General features: G+C 37.8%; 1 protein-coding gene across 2 annotated transcripts; it reads right to left on the minus strand.

The window, feature by feature from the left end:
- Window positions 1–65: 65 nt before the first annotated feature.
- On the minus strand, window positions 66–25,871 carry PIP4P2 (phosphatidylinositol-4,5-bisphosphate 4-phosphatase 2). Of its 2 annotated transcripts, none has more exons than XM_026705991.2 (7): window positions 25,661–25,871; window positions 12,024–12,169; window positions 8,950–9,056; window positions 5,745–5,868; window positions 4,517–4,569; window positions 3,305–3,395; window positions 66–1,595 (listed from the first exon to the last, which is right to left on the minus strand). In XM_026705991.2, the coding sequence occupies exons 1-7, from the start codon at window positions 25,764–25,766 to the stop codon at window positions 1,452–1,454; spliced, it is 771 nt and encodes a 256-aa protein (XP_026561776.1). In that variant the 5' UTR covers window positions 25,767–25,871; the 3' UTR covers window positions 66–1,451. The 2 variants fall into 2 exon arrangements, with proteins under 2 accessions (XP_026561776.1, XP_026561775.1); XM_026705990.2 differs by having other exon boundaries at window positions 12,024–12,172; window positions 25,661–25,870.
- Between the last annotated feature and the right edge of the window lie 853 nt (window positions 25,872–26,724).

The raw sequence follows: 26,724 nt of genomic DNA on the forward strand, positions 1-26,724 counted from the left end.
CTTGCTGGCAAGTGCCTTGTGCAATATGAATTTCAGATACTAACTGATGAGACCAGAAACATTCATTTTCAATAATCATCTTTATTAGTATATTTTAAAAGGTACATGATAAACCTGAGCTACTGCTTTTGTACATTTAACATTATATAAAGACAACTTCCATGTACATTTAGGGTTTTTTTTTTGTGCTCCAATTCTCAGCCAAGTATCACTTTGTCCTTTGTCACGGTTATTTTATATATATATATATATATATAATCCTAGAAAATCCAGTTTAATCTACTTTCTTAACTTCCATTGTCTAAGGTCTACTGTAATCTAAAGCTCAGGGTATTCTGTCCAAATTTTTTAAAAAACCCATATTCTGTAAAACTTCAAAGTTGGTTAGTGCGGTAACTGGTCCCAATATTCTATTTGTGAACAAGTCATGAAAAAAAATTATTTTTATTCTATCATTTAGCACTTGATTATCTTTTAATACTGTACCAACCAGCTACACATTGATGGAATGAAAAGAACAACTTGTTTGCTCTATTTAATTTCATATTAGCTGAGTTAAGCTATAAATTTATAGCTTAACTTGTCCCTTTATATTGACTGGAGAGTTATTCTCCCATTATGGAAAATAAATGACCAATCTAAACAAACTAAGAGATAGCCCGACATCACTCTAAAATCATCTAAATGTATAAAACAAGTCATATCAAACGCTTCCCTTATTTAGACCCTGTAAAGGAACTCATACAAATAACCAGAGGGAAGTTCCAGAAATCCAATCATGGCTTTTGGATGCTTAAAAAAAAATACAAGAATTAAAAAAAAGAATTTTTAAGTTGAGTTGAAATTCAACTTGGAGAGGATAAATGAACTTTTTTTAGCTAGCCTATTAAAATACTGTATTTCTCAAATGGAAATCTGAAAGGATAGTATATCCCTAAGAAAAACTCCACTTCTTTGAAAATGATGCACACTCTTTAAGGTCACGCTGATCTTAGGTGAAAGTTAAACTAAGCAATTCAAGCAAAATGTTTATTGCTTAACATTCTAAAGCAAGTTGCTTTGACAGTTTTAAAAGTGTACATACAATGAGAAGCACTTGTAGAAACATCTATAAATATTTCTTGCTTTTACATATTCATCCCCAAATGGCACAAGCACATTTAATACTGAAAAAAATACTATAAATTGAAATTGAATTCAGCAGTTCTTTTAAGACAGATGTACAGTTGTGTAAACAAAGCTTCAGTATTCAGAGTTTGGGAATCTAGCAGCAAAACAAACTATTTGCATATAATGTAGTGCAATGAACATTTGTTCTTAAAAGGATCCCCAGCCTTAAAACTTTAGTAACAAAACAAGAAACATTTAATAGGAAAAGTAAATTAACTCGGCTCCTATAACCACCAGATTCTCTAGAAAGCTCCATTTTCCAATAAGATACTATTAGAAGTCTATGCAAAACTGTGTTCTGGATAACTGACTTTTACAGCTCCCCAATAGCAAGCTCGAACCAAGCAGACTAAGCCAAAGAGGTAAGCGACAGCCCATGAAACGTAAGTGGCATGAAATGTTCTAGCAAAATCCTGGGTACCAACCTTTAAAAAGAAACACATGGGGGAGAATATAGTTAATGTAGAGTACTAAGTCTTGCAATAGTTTTTTATTTAACTGACAAATTATCAAAACGTGAGATTAAAACAGCTTGACTTCTAACCGTTTCTGATAGCAATTATATAGGTAGTCCTTGACTTACATCCATTCATTTACTAAGCCTTCAGAGTTACAGTGGTCCTCGCATTTACAATTGTTGCAGCATCCCCATAACCATGTGATCAAAATTCGGGTGTTTGGCAACCAGCATGTATTTAGATGGTTGCAATATCCTTGGGTCATGTGATCATCATTTGTACCTTCCTAGCCAGCTTCAGACAAGCAGGGTCAATATGAGAAGTCAGATTCACTTAATGACCATCATAATTCACTTAACAGGCACAGCAAAAAGGTCATTAAATTGGGCATAATTCACTTGACAACTGCTTTGCTTAGCAACAGAAATTCTGGTCCCACTTGTAGTCATAATCCAGGGATTACCTATATGCTGCTTTCCTTGAACTGATTTGGAAGATAGAATAATTTAATGTTTTAAAAAAATCTGTATAAAACATGTAGTTCTGTTACAAATACTGTGTCGAATACTGAAGTACCGTACTTCAGAAAGGCCATCTCTATAGGATCAGCTGGTCTTACAAAGGTGTTCTTAATTGCTGCATATAAACATACACCTTGATAAGAATATAAGAAATTTTCTATGAGATGCATCAGGGAAATACCTGCTTTCATATTTTTTTTTTAAATTTTGAGTTTTCTAACAGGATTTTTTTCTCCCCCTTTTTTTTCCAAAGAAACTTTGGTTTTCTGGAAACTTCTCCTCCCAAACACTGTGATGGAATTGATGATGGAATTTGTAAATAAATGCAATTGGAATGTGTATGTATCGTATGTATGTACATACGATATATACATACATATTGGAGAATAGCTAATATTTCTCATCAGAACCAAAAGCTAGGGAAACCAGAAACCCTCTTCTGTACAACGCTTTTTTCTAGCAGAAATTAGCAAGGACAAATAGTGTTTGTACATGTAAAATACAGAATAAATTGTCTAAACTAACAAAAGTGTTTTGTAGAAATGTCTTACTTCATAAATTACAACTTAATACCTAAATTGAAACTTGATAAAAAGAAAAGCAAGACCCTTCTGGATAACGTGGAAGTAACATTCTCACTGCATGAAATTATTGTATGTAATTTCTGATGGGTGATTATTTTGTGCAAATTTGTCTTGCGGTGTTTGGGCTATGTGGGGAACATAAAGCAGCCTAGTATGAAGGCCGCGTCCTTCCCTATTTGGCAAATGCAGGCATCACCAGGCCCATTAAAGATCTAGTTGGAGCACAGCCAAAAAGACAAAGGACAATTTCTATTTCATGTACAAATAATCTTCAAATTTATGAACCTTTTGGAACTATTGATTAACATGATTTTATAACTTTTTCGTGGCTGTCATTAAACAAATCACAGACATTAAGAAAAATACAACAGTCCTAAAGGAAACTCACACGTGGTTTTGCCAAAAAGTGACCGGTCAAAAATTGAGAATTACTTGTTATCTGGACCATAAATTTGAATTTATAATCTGCAGGCAAAATCTTGTATTGATTTGCAAGCTTTTGATAAGACACTAGTTGAAGAAATACCATGTGTCTGATTCAATACTAAATACCAACACCGATGCTACTTACAGTTAATCCAACCCCAATGAAGATAAATATCATTCCAATTGTAATATATGCACAGCACCGTCTTCGTGGGAGTGCACATCCAACAGAAGAACTGAAAAAACACAGTATTCCATAGCCAGAATTAAACACAGATTGATACAATGATTTTGTAAGTTCACTGAAGAAGGTACAAGATAAAACAAAGTCACATCATGTTCTGAGACTAGGGTAAAAAACATTTCATTTCATAATTCTAATTGTTTAATTACAGACATTCCAAAATATTTGCAGGAATCTATCATGATTATCCAAAAGCTCTAAGGCTGATTTCAACCAGAAAGACCCATGTGCCCAACTTGTGATTAGATTTCCCCCCTTAAATCTTGGTGGAATGTCTTTAAACTGATTGCCTTAGGCAGTTTTACTTCAATAACAAATGTTCTACTTTAAACCAAAGAGAAAGTATTACTTGGTCACACTTAATTGAGGCCTTTAATCTGTTCCCTAAGGGTTCCCACTGTTGAAAAAGAAAAAAAAATGCTATTTCTATCACAAGGTAGTTTTAACTTCTTTAGAACTGCTATATTTTACGCATTCAGTTTTATAGACAAATTTTGCTTTATTATCATTAACATCTGGACATACATATGATTTAAGCATTTTTATTGGATGATAAAACTTAGTTTGTATTATTTTTCTCAACTTTATATTCTGATTCCAAATATAATAAAGGCAGTAAGTAATATTTTGATTCTAAAATATGTATAAAAGCATGTATGTATAACTCAGATTTGAAGTATGGTATCTCATTCAAAGCTCACATGAAGAGTAGCTTCAACCTTATCTATACTAGAGTGCAATTCTATGTAATAATTCATGGGCTTTGAACTTTTCTAAAAAGTGAAAATCCAGCCTACAATAAATTGTATGTGCATCACTCACTTTACCACAAGATGGATATCTAGATAGATAATTAGATAGATAAGCTAACAGGAGAAAAACTAAATTATTTTTACCATTTTATTTGGAAGTAATTACTGTATACAAAGCATTTACAATCAAGAAAGTTTACAAGATTTTGACTTGAAATGTTAGAAATGAAAGCATCAGTTGACAATGTAAACACTGTAAATGTTTTTTTAAAAGATAGCATGCATCTATTGGGAACTAATATTTGGAATAAAATTGCATCCATAAATACTAGGGTTTATAGATATATTTGTTGGAACTTACATTTTTTTACAATGTGGGCACTTTGCCAATGTGTTGAATCTCAGTTCCATCCACTGCAATAAAAAAACTGGGTTGAAAAAAATGCCAGAATGAAAAATACTTATTTAGCTTCACATTAAATGTCATGGGTATCACAGCAAAATAATTTACTTCTCATGACTTTTATTCCTTATTTTCTTTCGTCACTGCAATGCTCTGTTGGAGGCAATAGCCCCATACTTTGTGGTTTGGGATTTCTATGTAAAATAATTTCCCATGACTTGCTAATTACAGACCTCAGCATATTATTCAAGAATTGGAGTACTTTCGGTACTAATAATTGTAATATCACTAATATTCTATGATTATGATTTTGCCAACATATAATCATAGATGATAGACAGACAGGCATGAAGGATACACACACACACACACACACACACACACACACAATTGATGTCCATAGAAAATAGTTTAAAATATATTTTTATTTCTAATTATAAACTATAGTTCTAACTATAAATTGACATCCACAAAATCATGGCGTGATTAAGAAAGTTAATTGTTCTTTCATTCAAATGGCCAGCTAACAGCACTGTGTCATCTAGCTGTCATATACTACAGGTAGTCCTTGATTTACGACTGTAAGAGAGCCTGCCTAACATGATCATAAGTTGAGACAATCAGGCCAACCCATATGACCATGATTTTACAATCTTTTTTGGTGGCAGTTGTTATGTAAACCCTTTGTTTGCTGTGGGCCAGTTTTTGACAAAATCCTGAAGCAAATGCAAAACCAAGAGTAAAACACAGTCATGTGACCACGGGATGCTGTAAGTAGCCAGTTGCTGAGCACCCAAAATGAAGTCACATGACTATAAGGGGGAGCTTTGAATCCAGGTTTGAAGTCCACCACACAACTTTGAACAGTTGCTAAGCGACTGGTTGTAAGTCGAGGACTACCTGTTCATCATCTTGTAATTGGGAGATTCAGGTTTCAGGTTTAGCCCCAGGTATCCTCACAAAGAACATATTCTATTAATTAGCAATAATTATTTCATATCACAGAATTATTACATTAATTATTTAGAACAAAAAAACTCTAAATGGTTTGGCCTAAAGCTTACATTTTATGCTTGTGAATGAACTTGTTATGGTAAATGAGCTATGACAAAAGGTTAAAAAAACCTCAGACCAGTTTGAATATTCTATCCAACAACTCTTGTTATTTCATCATGACTGTACTTACTAGAAATGTATTTCCACAGTGTCCACACACTACTCTAGTGCCTTCTGGAGGAGCAGGTATTGCAGGCTGCGCTGGCTGCTCCTCTGGAATTAGCATTACTGGACCAAGATTAATGATGCGTCTACTGTCAGAAGTAAAGATGTCATACCATTTCAGAAAAAAAGAAATAAAAAGACTCTTTCATCATCTAGTATCCTTTCTACAAAGAAAAGTCATTGGCTCCATTGTATTTGTCAAATTCCAGCACCAAACACGAAGACAGTTAAATAAACTGGTATCAATCCCTGTAAAACAGGGGTGTCAAACTCGATTTCATTGAGGGCTGCATCAGGATTGTGTTTGACATCGGAGGGCGGGAGGGGGCATTGCCAGGTTGGGTATGGCCAGCTTGACAACACTTGTGGGCAGGGGTGCCTGTGGAGTCCTGAGCACTCTGCCAGCAAAAATGGGCTTCTGAGCTCCATTTTTGGCTGCAATGGCCGCCTGCAACTCTCTGCCAGCGAAAACGGACCTCTGTTTTCGCTGGCAGAGGTACTGCGGACCGGTCCTTTGCTGTTTCCAGGTCAGCCCCGTGGGCCAGATCTAAGCATCCCGCAGGTCAGATCAGGCCCGTGGGCCTTGAATTTGACACCCCTGTGGTAAAGTAATCAAAGTTTTGAAACATAGCCCTGCCTTCAAATGAATTAGAAAATGCCATAAAAATTAAAAAATGTGCAAATATTAAAACCAAGGTAAATTAGGAACAGAGCATTCAAGTCTGTAAAGTCTGAAACATCTGGTGCAATGCAGGAATCCTAATTAAACCATCTCAGACAGTTGCAGATAGATACAGATACTCCCACGCAGGAGACCCTACACCATTTCTGACAAATGGCAGTCCAATCTCTTTTTGAAAGTCTCAACTGATGGAGCTCCCACAACTTCCGAAGGTAAGCTGTTCCATTGGTTGATTGTTCTCACTGTCAGAAAGTTTCTCTTTGCTCCATAGGCTCAGCTTGAACACATCTGGGCAGCTCTCATATTAATTATTCCCACTGTTAAACAGCCTGAGTTACTGAGAACTGAAACTTTATGTAACCTGGCTGCACTGCCTTGAACTCGTAATCAACCATGTAAACTATCATCCTTATAATTCAAATAGCCAAAAGTAACTATGAAGAGTTCATTACTCTGATCCATGGTTTGTTGAAAATAACTGTTTAAAGTAGTAATTGTATATTCTTTCTAGTAACTAGGCCAGTTGACAGCCACCTTCACATCCAATTCTTGATAACTGATTAATAGAGAAGCCTCATTTTAGAAGTTAACAGAAGTTAAACAAATGAGCAGAAGAACTTAAAGTACCATCTAGAACAGGGGTGTCCAGTTTTCTAAAACATCTAATTTCATAATTGTTATTCGTAGGATTCTTGATTGATTAGCTTTGCTGCAAACAATGTATTGCACCATTAGAAACTGATAATGAAACAGTGAAAGGAGAGTTATCTCATTTGGTTTGGTATCAATTATAAAAAAGCATTTTATTAATTAAATGCTGGATTCACTTTTAATGCAATAAATAATGCTGGCACATTTGTCCATGTGTGTGTGTGCTTGTGCATTACATGTATTTCACTTTAAAATCCTCTTCTACAGATTAAAGATAGTTAAACTGAACTTAGTGATCAATCTCCTTGATTAATCCACCTATCTCTGGATCAGTGAAACTGAAGGTGGGTTAAACTCTTGGGCAAAGGGGATTAAAGCAAATATAAAGGGTTTCATCATTTAGGCCTAATCTAGCATTGAAAAAATAATTGCAGCATTATTAATATGCAGTGTGTAGTTCTCAAGCTCATCCCATGTATACTAATGTAGTCCTTGACTTACAATGGTGCATTTAGGGACTGTTCACAGTTACAACAGCACCGAAAAAATTACTCATGACCATTTTTCCCAGTTACAATTTTTGCAGCATCCCCATGATCATGGGATCAAAATTCAGGTGCTTGGCAACTGGGTCATATTTATGATGGTTGCAGTGTGCCAAAGTCACAAGATATCTCTTGCAACCTTCTGACAAGCAAAGTCAATGGGAAACCAGATTCACTTAACAAGAAAGTTACTAACTTATCAGTGACTCACTTAACAAATACGGCAAAAAAGGTTGTAAAAACAGACAAACTCACTTAATAAATGTCTCACTTAACAATAGAAATGTTGGTCATAAGTTGAGGATTATCTGTAATTGCTATTGAGGTAATAAATATCAATTACCAGATATCACCAACTTTCCTCCTGTTTTCGTATCCTTAAGTTGATGGGTTGATTAGTTATGATATCAAAGTATAAGAATGGAAATGAAAGTAATCCATCAGACTTTTTCCTAGTTTATTTCCCTGGTTTAACCATACACCTTTTCTTGGAAATTAGTCAGTTTAGTACTCAATTAGTCATACTCTTCTGCAGGTAGAGGATAATGTATAATATGTTTGTGTGTATGTGTGTGCGTGTGTATATTTTGTGTAAAAGCAGAAACATACTTTGGAATCAGACCTGGACAGCTTTTAATCTGATGGCATTTAGGATTTATAAACTTGACCTTTCCAGATCTTGGGGCAGATTGGAAGAAGAGTGATTGTTTTAATGTTGTTGTTTTTGTATTGATGCTATTATCCATATTTCCAATGTGTGGTTATTGTACCTCAGTTCTGTTTTAGAATTTGAGCTGCCTGCCCAGAATCATACTAATGTTGGGAAATGCCAAAATAAAATAAAAAAAATTAAACACACATAAACAGTACAATATCAATTTAAATAATAACTTTAAAAAATGTAAATCAACCTTATCAACAGATATCAGACTCTGTGTATGTTTATGTGTATGTGTGTGTGTGTGAGAGAGAGAGAGAGAGGGAGGGAGGGAGGGAGGGAGGGAGGGAGGGAGAGAGAGAGAGAGAGAGAGAGAGAGACTAATCAGTCTTAGCACCAATAATGCTACTTTAATCAACAGAAATATGAATTTTCTATGAAGATATGAATACCTTCCATTATTATGGATCTCTTATCGCTCCTCTGATTAATCTATATTTGGTAATGGCACAAATAAATATTTATTTTTACATCTTTTTGACTTGCATACGCTAATGTCACTGTTTATATGAAATAAAATTAAAAAACCAAAATCACAGTAAGGACACACATTGAAAATTTTTGTGGCTCTTACCAATTGGGTCTTGGACATCCTATTCTTCGTGATGTATCCTTACAGATAAGCAGACAGTTACATGGACATCTAACATATTTTTTCCCTGAAGGAGGGTTTTTGATTGGCTACACAACAAGAAAAAGAAATCACATACATGTTGATTGTCAAAAAAAAAAAACACCTTACAATGATTAAAACAGAGCAACAGAAATGATTCAACTTGAGTTAAAAGTGTTATAGCACAACATATTTTTCTTTTTAATACCAATTACTGGTACTGTGTTTAAAATTCAAAGTTACACATAGGAGTGTCAGTGGCTATTACTGTATGTATTTATTAATAAAATGTCTTTCATAGTACTATATTCTCCTCTATCTTCCCTAGAGACTATAGAAGACTTTCTTTAACATATACCCGGAATGATTATCATACAATTAAACAACACAATATATTACATAAACAGAGACAATGCAATAAATTGCAATTACTACAAACCAGAATCCTATTGTTGTTTACTTATTTAATTTTATAGATGAAAGTCTCAAGAACCAGAATACCATAAAATAACAGTTTTCTTAGTTATTAAAGGTTCCCCAGAATCAAATTACATAAATGTCTTCAAGAAAAGAGTTTGGGCTAATTTTGAGAAATGCCCAAGCAGAAGTCCAAGAATTGGTGAATTGGCTTTTGTCTTTAAACAAGCAAAATTGGCTGGCCAGACAATATTGGGAAAACATTAACCAGAAGTAGGGTGAATACAAAATGGGTAAACTGATGGCTATGTCAATAATCAGATGTAAATCCTTTCAAAATTCTAAACTATGTTACAAAGGAGTTTTGTGCAAAAGAATTAAGAAATGATAGTATGATTTCTTTTTGGCTGTTAACATTCAAAAAGTTATTGTGTGTTTCTATCTAGTTTCCATCAATCCTATCTGTTTATTATCATCTGTATCTTTTTTTTGCTAAAGAGTGATGTGTGATGTAATAATATCTTAGAACAATGTAATATAGCATAATAAAAATATTCACTACAACCAAAAATCAAGGAAGATTCAAATGACATGTTTGATGTTGACTTTCTAATGTTTTAAATTATTTTCTAATCCCAATAATATTAGTCTTATTTGATAATTAACAAAATGGTATAAATGTTTTTGATACAATTATGGTAAGAAAAAGAAAACACTTGCAACAGAGGAAAAATAGTTATTCTGCTAAAAGAAGTTTGAACAAACTATTTATGTGGATGTATGTATGTACACACATATATAGAAACACACACAGGGAGACTTAAAGGTTAACTAGTTATTTAGGCTAATTAGCTTTGAGGATAACAAATAAACACTGGATTAGAACAGGGCTACTTGCATTATTATTGGCCATACTATTTGCCATTTCTGTCAGAAATGACTGTCTTTTTCACAGAACTTAAACTCTTATGCAGCAACTGAAGTTAATTATCACTCCTCTTCCTGAATCATACTGAAAACATTCTCTCTTAGGAGCAATCTATTCCCCAACCATTCTTTTTTATTTCTTTCCCCATGTTCCTCCAATTCAGGTAGCATCCTCCCAAATGAAGAAAATTCCTCTTTTCCCTCAGCTAAACTCATCTATGTCAGTGTTCAACTAACCAACTCCATACCAATAAACTCTGAGACAATCAGTTCCTCAAAGTTCCATTTTATTAGAGTTGTCATATTGGCAGATCGGGAAAAACTGAATCTGAGAGTTCTGGGTTTTCTTTTCCAAAAGAGAATTCAGATTCATCCCTGCACCCATCAAACCATCCCATGGCCCAATCAACTCTTCAGCCCAACTGGAGACATTCCCTTCAGACACTCCTCTCCAGGTGCAGGGCAACATGTCATTGACTCTCTGAGAAAAAGTGTTGTTATGTCTAATCTTCTACCCCATTATGAAATCCCTCTCCCAAATTCCCAAGCACTGAATGTGACAGCCTTGAAGCTTCGAGTAAAAAAATGGCTTCCAAGGCTGACAATCTATAATATATAGAAGTTTGATGAAAACATGTCCTGTCTGCCCCTACCTTCTGCAAGGACCTGGTGAGTCTATTGTTCCTGCAATCTGAGGAGCCTCCTCTCACAACAACCAGAAAACACACCTACCATAATTGAAACCCCTTGCTCTCTCAGAAGATGGAACAGAAGAAGAGAGGTAATTCAAGAGCTAATCAGATCACAAACATCAGAAGGGGGCCGGTGGAATCAGGGAGAAATGACAACAACACTATCTTGTTTTGTACGTATGTTGTAATATATTCCACATCTATAGGAAAGTGGCAGAGCTTGTGGTACTACTTTTATGGTGCAACAAAAATGCTAGATCTTTCAGACTAGTCTTACAAATATAGTTCCTATGAAATCAACAGAAAGCCAAACCTTGATTTATACATCTCTTGACAGGACACACACACACACACATCACCAATCATTAGAATATACTTTACATCAGCTGTTATCACGAAGAAGAGGAAGAGCAAAAGCCAATCCTACTATTCCAAGTCCAGACAATACTGAAGCTACTGTTTCTTATTAAAATGTGTGTGTGTGTGTGTGTGTGTGTGTGTGTGTGTGTGTGTGTGTGTGTGTCTATATATATCTATATATATACATACATACATACATACATACATACATACATACATACATACATACATATATCCTCACACAACTGATTCTTGTAATGCAGAGGTCCCAAACTTGGCAACTTTAAGACTTTTGGACTTCAACTTCCAGAATTCTCCAGCCAGCCAGCCTAAATTCTGGGAATTGAAGTCCACAAGTCTTAAAGTTGCCAAGCTGGGAGACTTTTGTTGTAATGGCATGTAAATGAAAGAAACAAAATGTTAAAAAGTTATGATATTTATGTAGTTACTTTCCAAGCACTATATTAAAGCAACAACAAAACCCTTTACAATCTCCAAGGCAAGTCATAACTTTTGAGCACCCCTAATGTTTGGAAATTGAAAACTGAAAAATTTGACATGCCCCAAGTTGTTTTCTTGACTACATAAAGAGGTCCAATAGAGCATGTTATAGAGTGAGAAACTTGTAAAGCCACTTACCGTAGCTTCGTTGCAGTCTGTGCACTTGACCACATGTTGGTGAAGCTTTCCTTCCAAATGGATTATTGACTGGCACACACGGCAATTTATTATAGGAATAGCAGTGGCATCTGGGCTAGCAATGGCAGTGTAAGGTGGCGGGAGTTCTGCTACAGAAAGAAAAGACATGTTTGCAACAAAGCAACTAAAAGCCATTCACACAATGAATACAGAACTAATAGCTCATGTGCCCTTGTAGTTAATCCAACTGTCCTTTCATTCAAAGAATTATCCACCTTAATACTTTAGTGCCATTGTTTCAGGATACATTCTTTTAAAAAAAAGGTCAGAAACTTCCAATTTGAAATACATATAAATATACCAGAATTTTAAAGGTGAACATTTGATTGAAATTAAAACTGTTCCTGTTGCCATTAATGAACAGTCAATTAGGAAGGAGTCATGGAAGAATGTTTTTATGTACAATTACTGCTGCCAGACTATTACACGTGCAGAAATAGAAAAATTTTGAAATACCCAGAATGGGGGAAAGTTTGGTGAAGATGACAGAACTAGGAGAGATGGCAAAATTAACTTGATTAGAGAAGCAATTACATTTATCAGTGCCTGGACATCACTTATGGGCTTTTTGCAGAAAAAAAGAAAAACTAACTTGTGATTTATGGGTTTGAAGATTAGAAAGGGTAGCTTGTGGAAAGAAGGAACATCTTGATATAGCTTTAGAAAGAAAAGGCAAAATGTAAATGTACTTGAAACTGCCCCCCAGAAGTCAAAAGGCACTTCTTTATAAGCTTTTTCTGAAAAGTTACAATCTGTCAGAAAACTATCAGTACCTGATGCCTCTAATAAAATAAACTCCAGGCAATTCTAGCCCTTATTAAGAGAAACACAGCTGTATCATACTAGTTTTGCAACTTTGAAATAACCTGTCTAAATCTTGATTTAGATCTGCAATTAATATCCTGCATCAACATTACTTGTAGTCATAGTTTGTATCCAGGACATAAATGAAAAATGCAATGAAAAATTTATTATTTCATCTCTTAATAGAGACAACGCTCAACAAGCACAGACATTAGCTGGTGTTATACGGAATAGGTTTCCTTTTAGCATTGGATTTCAGAAGGCAACATATGCCAAAAGGATTTCTTTGAGCTAAATTCCCTTTTGCAAAATACTTCAAAATTACATACTCCTTTGCACTTTTAAATATCCTTTGCACTTTTACAGACCCCTCACATTCTGGATATAAACCCTAAAAACGACGCTATAGAGCACTGCACACTAGAACAACTAGACACAAGGAGTTTTTTCCCCAAATGCCATCACTCTGCTAAACAAATAATTCCCTCAACACTGTCCAACTATTTACAAAGTCTGCACTACTATTGCTATTAATCTTCTCATAACTCCTTATCACCCATCCTCTCCCACTTGTGACTGTATAACTGTAACTTTGTCTCTTGTAGCCTTACGATTTATATCGACCGCTTCCTAGTATGATTTGTTTGCTTATTGTACCCTATGACTATTATTAAATGTTGTACGTTATGATTCTTGACTCTTGACGAATGTATCTTTTATTTTATGTACACCGAGAACATATGCACTGAGATAAATTCCTTGTGTGTCCAATCACACTCGGCCAATAAAGAATTTTATTCTATTCTATATGCAAACAAAGGATTTGGACTGAGAAGGATGTGTTCCTGACGCATAAATTCTCCTCTCCAACAGATGGCAGATGAACTTAAACCCAGGCCATCATCCCAATTCTCAGCTTTATAGACTTGCTGAGTTGATTGGATTACTGTATGCTTTCCTGAGATGGACTCAAATGTTTCCTGGCTCTTTGAAGTGTCTGTTGATTAAAATCCAGGAAAAGCAGCTGGAGATCTTTAATTTCAATGAAATCTTTCCTGGTTTGCATATATGACAACCCTGTCCAACAGTTCCATCAAGCAAAATTTGAGATCTGTTAATGACTCAGATTGGAAATAATAGTTTTGTTTTGGGAAAAGAGTGTAAAGAAACAAAAATGTTCTCGACTTCCAGTTTGAAGGGCTTCGGTGACAGACAGAAATCCGTGATCGTGCACGGTTTCTGTCTGGGCTTGCCGCTGGAGCGCCTTGAGCCGGCTGGTTTCGGAGCTAAGCCACCCCGTAGAGGTGGTGAAGAGGGGGGAGACCGCCAGCAGGGTCAAGGAGAGCTGCATCTCTCCTCCTCAGCTGGCCATTACTCCCTTTCCTGAAGGCGGTTGCAGTGGTGGTCAGAAATAGCCACCACAAAGAAGAACTCGACCGGAAAAGAATGTGCAGGAGGAAGATAAGAAGTGAAAGTTTTGGCTGACTGGGTTAAATTGTAAAAGCAACAACCTGGAATTTAAACTTACAAAAAATAACATTGCTCCCAAAGAAGAGTCGGAAGCAGCGAAGGAAAGTGAAAAGGGAAAGGTTTGGCTTTTTTTTCTTCTTCTCTCTCCTTCCCTATACTGACAACTAAGAGACTTAAATAAGAAATTGGAAAAATCCGCTTTGACATCAATAGGTAATTAAACTGAAAATAAAACAAAATGCCAAAGGGATAATAAATATTTCTGGACATTAAAAATTTTCTTTTTCATAAGCAGGAAGGGAGAGAAAAAGAATAAAGGCAGGATCTGGAAGAGGGAGGAGACTGTCTGGAATTAAAAAGAATCTACAGTAAAACTTCAACAAGACTTCTAAAAGATACATTTTAACTGAAACTTTGCAACTAAATAATAACCCCAGGAAGAGAAAGTAAAAAAAAAAAAAGCAAAAAAGAAATAGCTTGCGTGTATTTGGATTATTTGGTGATCTTTGGATTTTTGGTTATTATATTTGAATGACTAAAATCAATTGGGTGGTTGTTTAAAAATTTATACAATGGCACCACTTCTGGATGAATTGAAAATGGAACTTAAAAAGTACAAAGAAGATGCACAAGAAGGGAAGGGTTCTTTTGGCTTCGTTTTTCAATTCTTAGAAATGGAGATTTGGAACTATGAGAAACAACAAGAAACGACTGCAAAACAAGAAGACTGGGACAAAGAAGAAGCCATCTTTAATGAACAAGTAATTTTATGTGGGGAAGAAAAAGGAAAGGGGGGAAAGAGAATGGAGACTTTAAGATTTAAAGAAACAACCAAAGAAAAGAAAAATAATTCAAAAAATAAGTATAATACTGGAAAGAAACAGAAAACGGGAATACAGAAGAGAGAAATAGAGGTAGAGAGACAAGGGGGTAAAAAGGGGAGAGAGAAGAAGAGAGGGAAGAAGGAAAGAAAAAGAAGTTACAAAGGACCGGAGCAAGATATAGAGAAACAGGACCTATTTAGAGATAATGGGTGAAAATCCAACTGAAAAAGGGATTCTGTAAACATACATAAGATTGTATTGTTATATTAGTAATAGAAATAACTTTAGAAAATTGAACACAACGTATGATTAAAATGAGGGATAAAATAGTGTAATTTAGTGAAATGTTTGTGAATAAAATAAGTGAAATAAAATAAATGAGAAAACTGAATTAGGAAGGAACAGGAACATTTTAATTAGTAAATGTATTATAAAATATAAGTGAAGGGGGGGGAATTAACTATGGAAAGCTTATAATTGTTCCCATAGAAGTATGATATTTAATTGAAAAGTAATGTTAAAGATGTTAAGACTTTAATGAATATTAATATTAATGATAGAATTGAATTGGAATGGAATGTTGTTTTAATTATATACATTTATAATTTTTTCTTTTTTTAAGAATACAGTGTATATTTTAAGAATGTATCAAGCAGAATCCGAATGGGAGTTATGTATTATATTGAATGTTACAACTTTAGGGAAAAGATATAAAGGTGTCATACTCCAATCAGTAACTACAGGATAAATTTTGTTTAATGAGAAAAGATAATAGATAATTGAAACAGGACAGACAAAAAATATAAGTACAATGATTTGAGTTGAGATGAGATAATTAAAATAAAATTGAGAAAATTAAAAGAGGGGAGAAGCTATGCAGAAAATGTAAAATAGTAATAAGATATGGAATAGAATATAAAAATGAGCATGAACCTGAATTTGTGTCTGTACGAAGAAATGTAACCCGGGATTACGCTACTTTCAAAAAAGATGTTTTATTTGTATTTTTTTTCTCTTTGTGAAAACTCAAATAAAATTTACAAAAAAAAAAGAAACAAAAATGTTCTCTTAGCACATTGCCCTGCCATTTCCCTCGCAGTGCTTTTTATTTTTTATTTTTTAGCAAAGCTGTTTTTTCAACTGTAGATACATTTAGAAATTAAGAAAGCATTCTGAACTGCAACAAAGATTTGCCATCATGGAAATGAGGACTTGGTCAAACATGAAATGTTACATACAACTTCCCCCCCCACCCCTTTTTGTTCACTTGTGTGTGTACACATGGATGAACTTCATGTAGTCTCGCTTTCTCACATACGTACATATATATTCCATTACAAGCACCGTCAGTGTTGCCGTTCTAAAAATACAAGATTTTTTGAGTAAAGGCAAAGCTACCGCCATCAGAGTTCTGGTGCTTATAAATTGAGCCAGCTTGAAATAATTAAAAATGGTTAATTTTAAAAAAGACAAGTTGGAGGGCCTTAGTTCGGACAGAATGTTGCCAGCTCCATCTCATCTATTGCTTCAAGATATAAAGAATGGCATTGAAAACAGCAGTTTAACTTGGTTTTATGACTCAAAGGCAGATTATAAACCCAGGCAAAGCATTAGTCCAAAATGAAGGAACCTTGCGACAATCATTTAAAGAGGAGAAAAGCTTTTGGAGAGATTCTCACTGCGTTTCCCGTATTATACATCAAGATTTGCCCCTATGTTGCAAAATATTTACATTGTCAGACAACACAGTTACCAGCAGCTGTGGAAATGTTTATTCCAATTTCCCAGTCATTTCCAAAAGGCCTCATTTTCGCAAGTCTCTTGTGTCCTTAGAGCAATAAGGTTCAAGTCATCTTACTAGTACTGGTGTGTACTGTACATAGATTTATAGCCCCTTTTTGACGTCAGTCACATCTCCAGAAAAAAATGGAGAACAATTCAGTGAAGGGGAAAAAAAACAGAGCTTCCCTAGGCCAGAGGTGTCAAAGTTACGTCATGACAGCATCGTCACATGATATAGCAGGACTTTTTCACCTTTGTTAAATCGGGCGTGGCCAGCACATGACATATCCGGCCCACGGGCTGGGAGTTTGATAGCCCTGCTCTATGCTTTACCTTAGATCGAAGAAAGTGTGTGGAATACTTTCATGATCACAAGTCAAGGAGAGTAAAGGCTTGGTTAGCACTTCAAGACACATGGAAGATTTGCTGTTATAAAACCTATATTCTCTTTGGCTTCACACTCAAAAGCCAACACTGATCCATAGAATATCACATCTATTTGCACTTAAAACTTTCCTTTCCCAGGAATATTTATTCAGACACAATACAGGTAACCCTCGACTTACAACCACAACTGAACCCAAAATTTATGTTGCTAAGTGAGACATTTATTAAGAGAGTTTTGCCCCATTTTACGACTTTTCTTGCCACATTTGTTAGGTGAATCATTGCAATTGTTAAACTAGTAACATGGTTGTTAAGTGAATCTGGCTTTCCCCATTGACTTTGCTTGTCAGGAGGTTGCAAAAGGTGATCACATGACCCCAGGACACTGCAATTGTCATAACTGTGAGCCAGTTGTTCAAGCATCCAAATGTCAATCACCTGACCCTGGGGATGCTGCAATGGTCATAAATGTGAAAAATCATAAGTCACCTTTTTCAGTACTGTTGTAACTTCAAATGGCCACTAAGTGAACTGTGGTAAGTTGAGGACTAACTGTATATTCAACACAATCCCTACTCTGCAACTGCTAAAGACAAAGACAGATTTGATTTTGCTCCTTTCAAATTAGAAAGATGCTCAGTTATTGTTAATGCAGCTAAAGAAAAATCTACACCCGCTTGCCTAGACCTTGAATCCTAATCATCAAGAGGAAAATGGAAATAAAGTAGGGGGAAAATGGACAGGAAAAAAACACAGCTGCTATACGTCCAATTGCAGTTGGAAAGCTCCATCCATCGGGTGCATCAAGACAGAATGTAAAAATGACAAGATTTGTGACTCCACTGGGCAAATGACACAATTATATACTTGCATCATAGCACATGTAGCAAAAACATAAGTTCTATTATTTGCATGACAGTCATGATGCTCATGTAAAAATCATTCCCTCCCCTCTCACAAACACACACATGTAGGTTTTCCCCATATGGATAGCCTTTGTCTCCAATTCCCAAACGTGCCGAATCCATATCAATGGTTACTTATCTGCCAACAAACTAATCTGTCTGAAGAATTAAGTAAAAATCCTACATGACTACCAGTAGCAAAGAAAAGGTCATTATTTTCCCCCCAACTAGCATACTCCCTGCAATCATTCTTTTAAACCTCTTAATGTCTTGGGGGTCCCTTAACAGCACTGCCTCAATTAACCCTTAAATGCATTATGAGAGAATTGAGGGGAACTTTGAGTGCAGGGGGGAACAAGTCAAATTAGAGAGCAGGTGCTTTGGGCAGCTGCAGCTGGCACCCCCTTCAGCAAAATGAGAGGAGGAGAAGAAATTGGAGCTGCCTGGTTTCCATCTGGAAGGGTGGCAGAATGACTAAATTGTTCTTGCCCCTTCTGGGATGCATGAGGGACGATCTTGCACCTTCTGCCTCCATTGCCTTTGCCTTAAACACACTACGGGACAGAATATTATCAAGATCCTATAACAGTGATGACAATACCTAGAACACGTGGGTGTCAACAGTGACACCCTATAATTCGGGTGACCTACAAGCAGCATTCACCAACACCCAACAACACTTATTCTGGAAAGCATATCCCATTCTTGCACAATTTGAGGAGGCTGCATGAACATGGGGTGTATGCTCTCATGCAACCTCCAAACCCCCCACAGAACTCACATGAAAGAGTTGTGCTCTCATGCGACCTGTGAAGCACCCAAGAATTGTGTGAGAACAGGACATGTTTTCGTATAGTTTTAGGATGCTGCAGAGGCCATGGAAGAGCATTCTATAAAGATGCTTCAAGAACAAAGGCCTTATAAGACCCAGAGCTATCTCGGGTAGTTCCCAGGGGCCTGTCAATAGAAGGAGAACACCACTTGAGCGCATGATTGGATTGTACGTTATTCTGTCTTATTATTCACTTGCTGAATATAAAGACAGGTAGAATAACTCTACAAATTCTTCCATACAAAGTTTCTTTTATTGGATTATATTAGGTATCCTCAAGGTAACTCTCAGTTATGTCGAGATGCATCTAATGTCCAATTCTTTGCATAGTTGAAATTGTAGTGTAAATGATATTAATCTTTCTATTCCATAGTTGCAGAGGCAGGGGGTAGAGCTGCCACCATGAGGCTGTGTTCAGGCAAGAGTGAGGGAGCCTCCCCCAACCCAACAAGGGTCAATTTAGTAACCAATCAGGATTACAGATGTGACCACATGACATGAACTACATTTCCCAGGATACCTTAACTATATTTACCATGATGCATTCCCTTAAGGGGACAGCTCACAATTCCTAACCAACTATCCCAAATCCCATTAACTCTAAACTGTCTGGACAGCACATACATTTTGTAAAATAAATTAATATGTAAACAATGTTTCTCTCTTGTTTTGGAGAGGGTATGGTGACATGCCAGCAAAATCAACGTGGGCATATTCTGAATTTTTGCATGCCAAGCCCAAGGTTTGCCATTTCACTTCACCCACCAAAAATAAATGGCCTAAGAAATAGCTTAATCTGCTTCTGTATATTTCAACTTCCAGAATTCCCCAGCCTGTAAGCTGTCTGCATAGTTCGAGTAGTTGAAGTCTACATATCTTAAAGGTGCCAAGGTTGAGAAACAAAATGGACTACCCAACTGTTTCCTGGTGTGCCTCATCAGGGTCAGCACTTACATAGATTCAATGATGCACCAGCTATATGATACCACTACTAGCTGTGGCTATCGTGCTTAATAAATACAAAGACTTCATAGTGAGATCTGTAGATCATTGAATGTGCACGAAAACTATAGTCTTTCTACTAAGAAATCCATCCGCTAGCCACACAGCCATGAATGGGTGATGAGGAGTGATTGAATATTATTACTGAATTTAACTCATGCATCTTTCATTTGCATGATGTTCATAAACGTAACTGTGTAACTGCAATCAAACAATTATCTTCCAGGTTTAGGAAAGAGCAACTTGCTGCAGGAGACAGGTTACTCATAGTTTATGTAGGAGTCCATCTGTGGAAAAAATTTGGCAACTTTTACAATTTAAGGGTAGCTTGCTGTTTCTTTATATCTTTAACCAAGTCTGATGAATTAAACTGCATTTACAATTAGAACAGTGATCACAATATTCCAAAGCATCCGTTAGCACACAGGTAACAAAACTGAAGTAGCCAGCCTTAAAAAAAATCTAATACATAGCTCAAGTGCAAACTGGCCTTCAGCTAAGCAGGAGGTAGGGTGTGCTTCAGTACAGACATAATCTGAAAGAATAATTCACCAATGTTCCTGCATCAATACAGAATACAGATCAATACAGAAACTAAAGCGACAGCAACCATATCACCCAGTGACCTGATATAATGTTGTATCCTTGCCAAGAATATATTCTCAGTGATTTTGATCACTGGCTTTAATCTCTATTGCCCAGCAAATCATTTAAAGATTGCTTCATGCTCATTACCGTGGGGAACAAAAAATCATCTGGACAGCCATCAACCGTATCTTTTTTTCTTTAGCTCTTTCTTTTAAATAAGCCACAGTGTCTGGATTCACAAAAATCATTAAGCCAACAAGTGTGTTTAGCAGGATACAGTGGCTAGATGTGCCCAACATATTAAGCTATATCCAACGACATTACAGTAATGATCTAATTGTCAGCCCTTCATGGTAGACCAGGCCAACAAACAGGCCCGGCAGGGATTCCAGGAAAGCTCTTTATTGTAGTTGGGTAGAATAGTGCAATCTTGAATGCCTGTCTAAGCTCCCTCTCTATCCCAGCTTATACTAAGCAAAATAAAGGAGGAATTATTTAGAGTGTCATTCTCATTCTTTTTTCTTTTTCTGCACTATGTAATCTTTCCTGCAAATCTCCCTTAACTACTAGCTCATTCCTAAAGGTCAACCCTACATGCCTTCATACTTAGTCACCAAATCTACTCAGTACTAAGGCTGTATGAAGTTTCATTTCCAATTTTAATTTGAAGGTGATTTACTGAACAATTTCTTCAAATTAAAATAAATCAAATATAGTATGACTCAATTAATATGAAGGATTGCAGTGAAACGTGTGTTGTTTCACTGAATTGAATTTTATCAATCCAGTTTGATTTCAACCAACTTGATTCTTCAAATAAACTCCCTCATTCAAACTGAACCAATGATTCACACTGTAATCTGCTCAACCCACAAAACCTATTAGTAGGTTCCATTCTCCAGGTACCATACCTGTAGCTATCTACAGGATCTCTGTTTGAACAAAAGAAAGCCTTGAACACGGCTTTTGCTATTACAAGGCAGAACTAATTATACCTACATCATCATATAAAAAGAGACAACGGGTTGACATTTATTTGTCCATTTCCACACACTTTCATTGCAATATAAGCAATCTCATTATTAGGATGCACCAAGATAATGCTGCTAAATGAAGCAAATGCAAGTTCCAAGTAACTAGAAATAATTACAAAAAACCATGGCATCAGCCAAGATGTTGTTTTGCAAATGAAGGATTCTTGGGTGCTAGAACTTCCGCAAGAATTCCTACATTTTATTTCAGCAGATTTAAATTATTGCTTTTAATGAATTGTGTTGTTCTTAAAAAATATCATCTATCCAGGTCCAAGAAATATACTTTCTCTGAAGCTGTGCCTTCTGGAATGGGGTTCCCGCCCCCGATCCAGGTGGCCTCCACTCGGCTGTTCTTTAGAAGAGCCATGAATATCTGGCTCTTTCGGCTTTTGACAAGGAAGAGTGATACTTCTTGCTAGTCATTTATCTTTATTGTCCAACTTTTATTGATTTTATTGTAACTTCTTTGATAATGTGAGCTGCTCCTAGTTGTTGAGAGTTGGGTAGCCTACAAGATGATGATGAAATCATCATCATCATCATCTGAGCCTGATATTGAGAAGTATGCATTACAGGCCTTGGAAACCAGTTCGAGAAGACATGAATCTGAGTTTTAGAAAAAACATCATCTGTGCTACCAGAGGTTTTACATTCCTGTTTGTATTTTCTTAATTCTTCAAGCTCTACCCTATGCTCAGTTTCTCAAACAATGAACTTTTGCTCTGTAAATATTCCCCAATGGGGATTCATTTTTGTGTTATGACAATAAAAAGCTCTGACCAATAATTAATCATCATCAACCTTTGCTTCTAAAGAGGTTAGGACATTTTGACCCTTCTTTCCAGGGGAAACACATGCGCAAAGTCACATGGATTTCAATAAGCAAAGCTTTTTGTAGCTTGCTACTGTCTTTCTGGGCTGTGAAATACATTAAGCCAAGGCAAAAAAAAAAAAGTTGAAGCACAAATCTGGTCACGAAAACCAACAATGGAGCAACATCAAATACGGAGAAGAAATAATCCTCTTAGAGCATTCCAAAATTATGTAGGCTTCTCCCAAAAGGCTTGTGAGGTTTTATATTTCTGGTCTCAATTCCTAATTCCAGGAACAGAAGTATGAAAGCTTCCATGAATAAGACATGGCTTCTATCTATTCTTTTTTTCTTCCTTCTTTCCTTCCTTTGTTTCTTTCCTTCCTTCCTTCCCTTCTTTTTCTGCTGATCATTCCTGACACAATTAACTCTTCTACAACACGCTCTGCTAAAATGTATTTTGCTAATTTGTTGTGTTGTACAATGCCAGAGCATATAGTGAGTTTATGATGTGCTGTATGCAGGTAGTCCTTGACTTACAACTATTTATTCAGGGACCATTCAAAGTTACAACAGCATTTAAAGAAACCCTGACTCATAACCAGTCCTCACACTTACAACCATTGCAGCATCCTTATAGTCAGCTGATCAAAATTTGGGTGCTTGGCAACTGGCACGTTTATAATAGTTGTAGCATCCTGGATCACGTGATCGTCATTTACAACCTTCCCAGAGAGCTTCTGGAAAGCACAGTCGGTGTGGGAAGCTGGATTCCCTTAACGATTGCCTGATTGACTTAAACAACCATCTTGCTTAACAATGGAAATTCTGATTCCCAACTATGGCTGTAAGTCAAGGACAACCTATAAATGAATCCTGCTCATTGGGCTCATGGGTAAATTCAACTGCTCATAGTTTACAACTAATTTAGAGGAACCCACTTAAGAACAAGACACAGAGTTCATGCTGTAAGCCAGCCTCACCTTCTCTATAAAGGGGCACTGACTAGAGAAGGCAATAGGTATGAGTGTACTAGCCCCCTACACCCTTCTATCCCCTATCACTTTTACACACCTTCACCAAGTGTCATGCCCCTGTTGGAGACTGACTCTGGGGGAGAGGAGGAACAGCCAACAGGGAGTGGAAGTGTGGCTCCAGAGGTTGTGGAGGAGGCTGGGGAAGGGCAGAGGCTGGCTGAGCAGTCAGAGGACCCAGGCCCATCCCCTATCCATCCTAGGGCGGGAGGAGGAGAGGATCAGGGAAAAACATGGTCTACTCAGGAGGAGAGGGCCATGATCCTTTTCATGGTTTGCAGGTGTGAGATCTGCATAAGAGTTTGGACCTGCATGCTAGCAAATGCTGAAGACAAAGAGTGGTTTTTCCTGGACGAGGTTTATCTTGGTTGGCGTTCTTTCAACGGACTGTACCTGGTTATCTTCTGGAAGTTTGTAATTAATTATTCTGGTCTGTCATGGGACTTTCTTCAGTGCAGTTTGTTTTTGGATTTTGCTTCGTTATCTGCTCTTTGATTTTGAACTGTATTTCTTTCGTTTGGAATGTTATTTTGAAAATAGTTTAATCTCCAACTGTGAACAATTGAACAGTGAAGCCAAGTTGAAGGCATTAAATGACCTTTATTTACATTTTGGTTTTTGTTATATTTGTGGTACACTCCAGGTCATCACACAAAGTATGTCCAATTACTATAGTAACAGTAGCAGAGGACAGTCTTGGAAGATAGGAAACAGACTCCTTTGTATCCTAAGGAGTTTTATGGGCATATGTGGAGTTCTTTCCTTGGGGCCCCCAGGAACCCCCATCTAACTGAGAATTGCAATAACACTTTCTGACAGTGAGAACAATCAACCAATGGAACAGCTTGCCCTTGGAAGTTGTGGGAGCACCATCACTTGAGACTTTCAAGAAGAGATTGGACTGCCATTTGTCAGAAATGGAGTAGGGTCTCTCACTTGGGCGGGGGAGGGGTTGGACTAGATGACCTACAAGGTCCCTTCCAACTCTGATTACCTGTTAAATCTGTCCCTTCCAGCTCGATTCCGATTCTAGTAGGGAAAAACAGGAGGTGGGAGTGTTAAATAGGTTCGTTATTTTGAGTGATATATATAAAAAGATGGCACGAAAATATAGTAAATTCAGGGAATGGTATAGATTCTCCTGCCTGAGCAGGCGGCTGGACTAGAAGATCTCTAAAGTCCCTTCCAGCTCTATTCTGATTCTGACCACTGAAACAGCCTGGTTTAGGAAGCTGCTTAGCACAAATACCTCCATGTTAAAAGGCACGCCCCCAACCGTGTGGAGGCCTTTAAACACTCTCTTAGTCTTTTTTTCCAGCCCCCGGAATTCAGCATTTCTGTTTCTTACCGCGCCGGTCGCAAAGCAAGCAACCCCCCCCCCCACACTCTGCACCCGCTCTCTTCTGTGGTGCCGCTCCAGAAGCCGGGTGGGATTCTACACTGGGGGGGGGGGAAGGGGGGTGCATTATTTACGCACACCTACGCTAATTCTTGGCCACTGTGTACCTGTCCTTGTTTTCTCAAGAGAAGCCGCCTGATTCAGCAGAACTGGGGAGAGGGGTGGGTGGGGAGGAGGGAAGAAGGCTCCGGAGCTTAAGCCTTGCCTCAAGGACACCGGAGTTGTGTCCGCAGCAAAGGCGTCCCCGCCCCCTTTCAAGCCAATGCCCCCCCCCCTCCCTCAGCTCCGATCCCCAATTCTTCCCTCGCCATCAACAAAGCAGGCAGGGAAGCTGAGGAGAGATGGGGGGGGGGAGAAGAGGGAGACGCACGCGCACCCCCCTCCCCCAAATTCACTCCCCAGCTCGCCTCCAGCCGCTCCAAGCCGGGAAGAAACCCGACCCCCCCGGAGACGGTTCGTTTCCTCTCCCCCCACCCTTTTTCCGGTCCCGAAACAGACTCGCCGAATTCTGCCCCGCAATCCAAAGCGCGTCCACTAATTCTCCCGCCGGCCCGTCCACCCCACCGGTCTTCTTCTCTCCCCCTCCGCCCCGAACTTGGCAGCGATGCCGGGAAGCCGACGGGGAGTTGGGAGCCAACGTGCCGGGCAAGGCAGGCAAAACCCGCGGCGAGGATGAGGAAGAGAGAAGCAGGCTTCGCTTTTTACCTCTCGGGCTGCTGTCCGCAAAATACGGCGGGGCCGTGGGCGTCACGTTGCCCGACCCGGGCGCTGACAGCAGCGGGGACCGTTCATCCACCCCGTCTGCAGCCATGACTTTCGCGCTAACCGGGGGAGCGGAGAGAAGAGGCCGAACTGCTTTTTTCCAGCCCCGCTGCGCCACTGTGAGCGTCGGCAGGCGGCGGAGAGCGGGGGAGGGAAGGCGCCGGGCGGAGCGCTGTCCAAAGGGGAGGGCTGGGAAAAGGCCTGCTCGCCCGCCCGCCCGCCTGCCTGGAAGGTACTATAAGTTAATCAATGAAAAAGGGGGGCGGACTCGGAGGAGGACTCGCTTCTGCCTCGCTTCAATGGCTCGAAGTTGGGAGGGAGGAGGATGCTATACGCACTTTAGAGAAATATGGCCATGGCCCACTGTCTGCCCGGATCTCGAGCCTAGGGCTCCAGCACGCATTTGCCGGATGGCTTTTCATCAGGAAGCACGTTATTATGCCTACCCAAGCCAGATGTTTTTAGGCGGAATTTGACATTTTTAACCCACCTATCCAATTCTTCTCAAGAACCTGGGATAGGCAGACTGGTTGCTGGTTGGGGATGTTAAAAGTGGGGCCGCCGTTCCAAGTAAAGGTTAAATTCTTGACTTACGACCACGATTGAACCCAAAATTGACACTGTGAGAAAGTGAGAAATAGCTTAAGTGAGTTTTGCCCCATTTTAGGACTTTTTGTGCCACTGTTGTTAAATTAATCACTGCAGTTGTTAAATCAGTAACACACCATTGTTCAGTTAACCTGGCCTTCCCCATTGACTTCACTTGTCAGAAGATCGTAAAAGAGGATTGCATGACTATTGCAATGGTTGTAAGTATCAAACAGTTGCCAAGCTTCTGAATTTTGATCACATGTTCACATAGTTGTGAACCTTTTTATGGTAAATGTTCTTTCTCTTCTCTTCTATCTCCAAATACAGTACTAAAATACAGATATTTAATATTTTTGTCTTTCTTAATAGAAATTGTCAAGCCTGGATGTTATGTGGCAGGTGTTTGATTTTTTTTT

The sequence above is a fragment of the Pseudonaja textilis genome, chromosome 3, assembly GCF_049901715.1.
Source record: "Pseudonaja textilis isolate UNSWEBS1 chromosome 3, rPseTex1.2, whole genome shotgun sequence".
Taxonomy (NCBI): domain Eukaryota; kingdom Metazoa; phylum Chordata; class Lepidosauria; order Squamata; family Elapidae; genus Pseudonaja; species Pseudonaja textilis.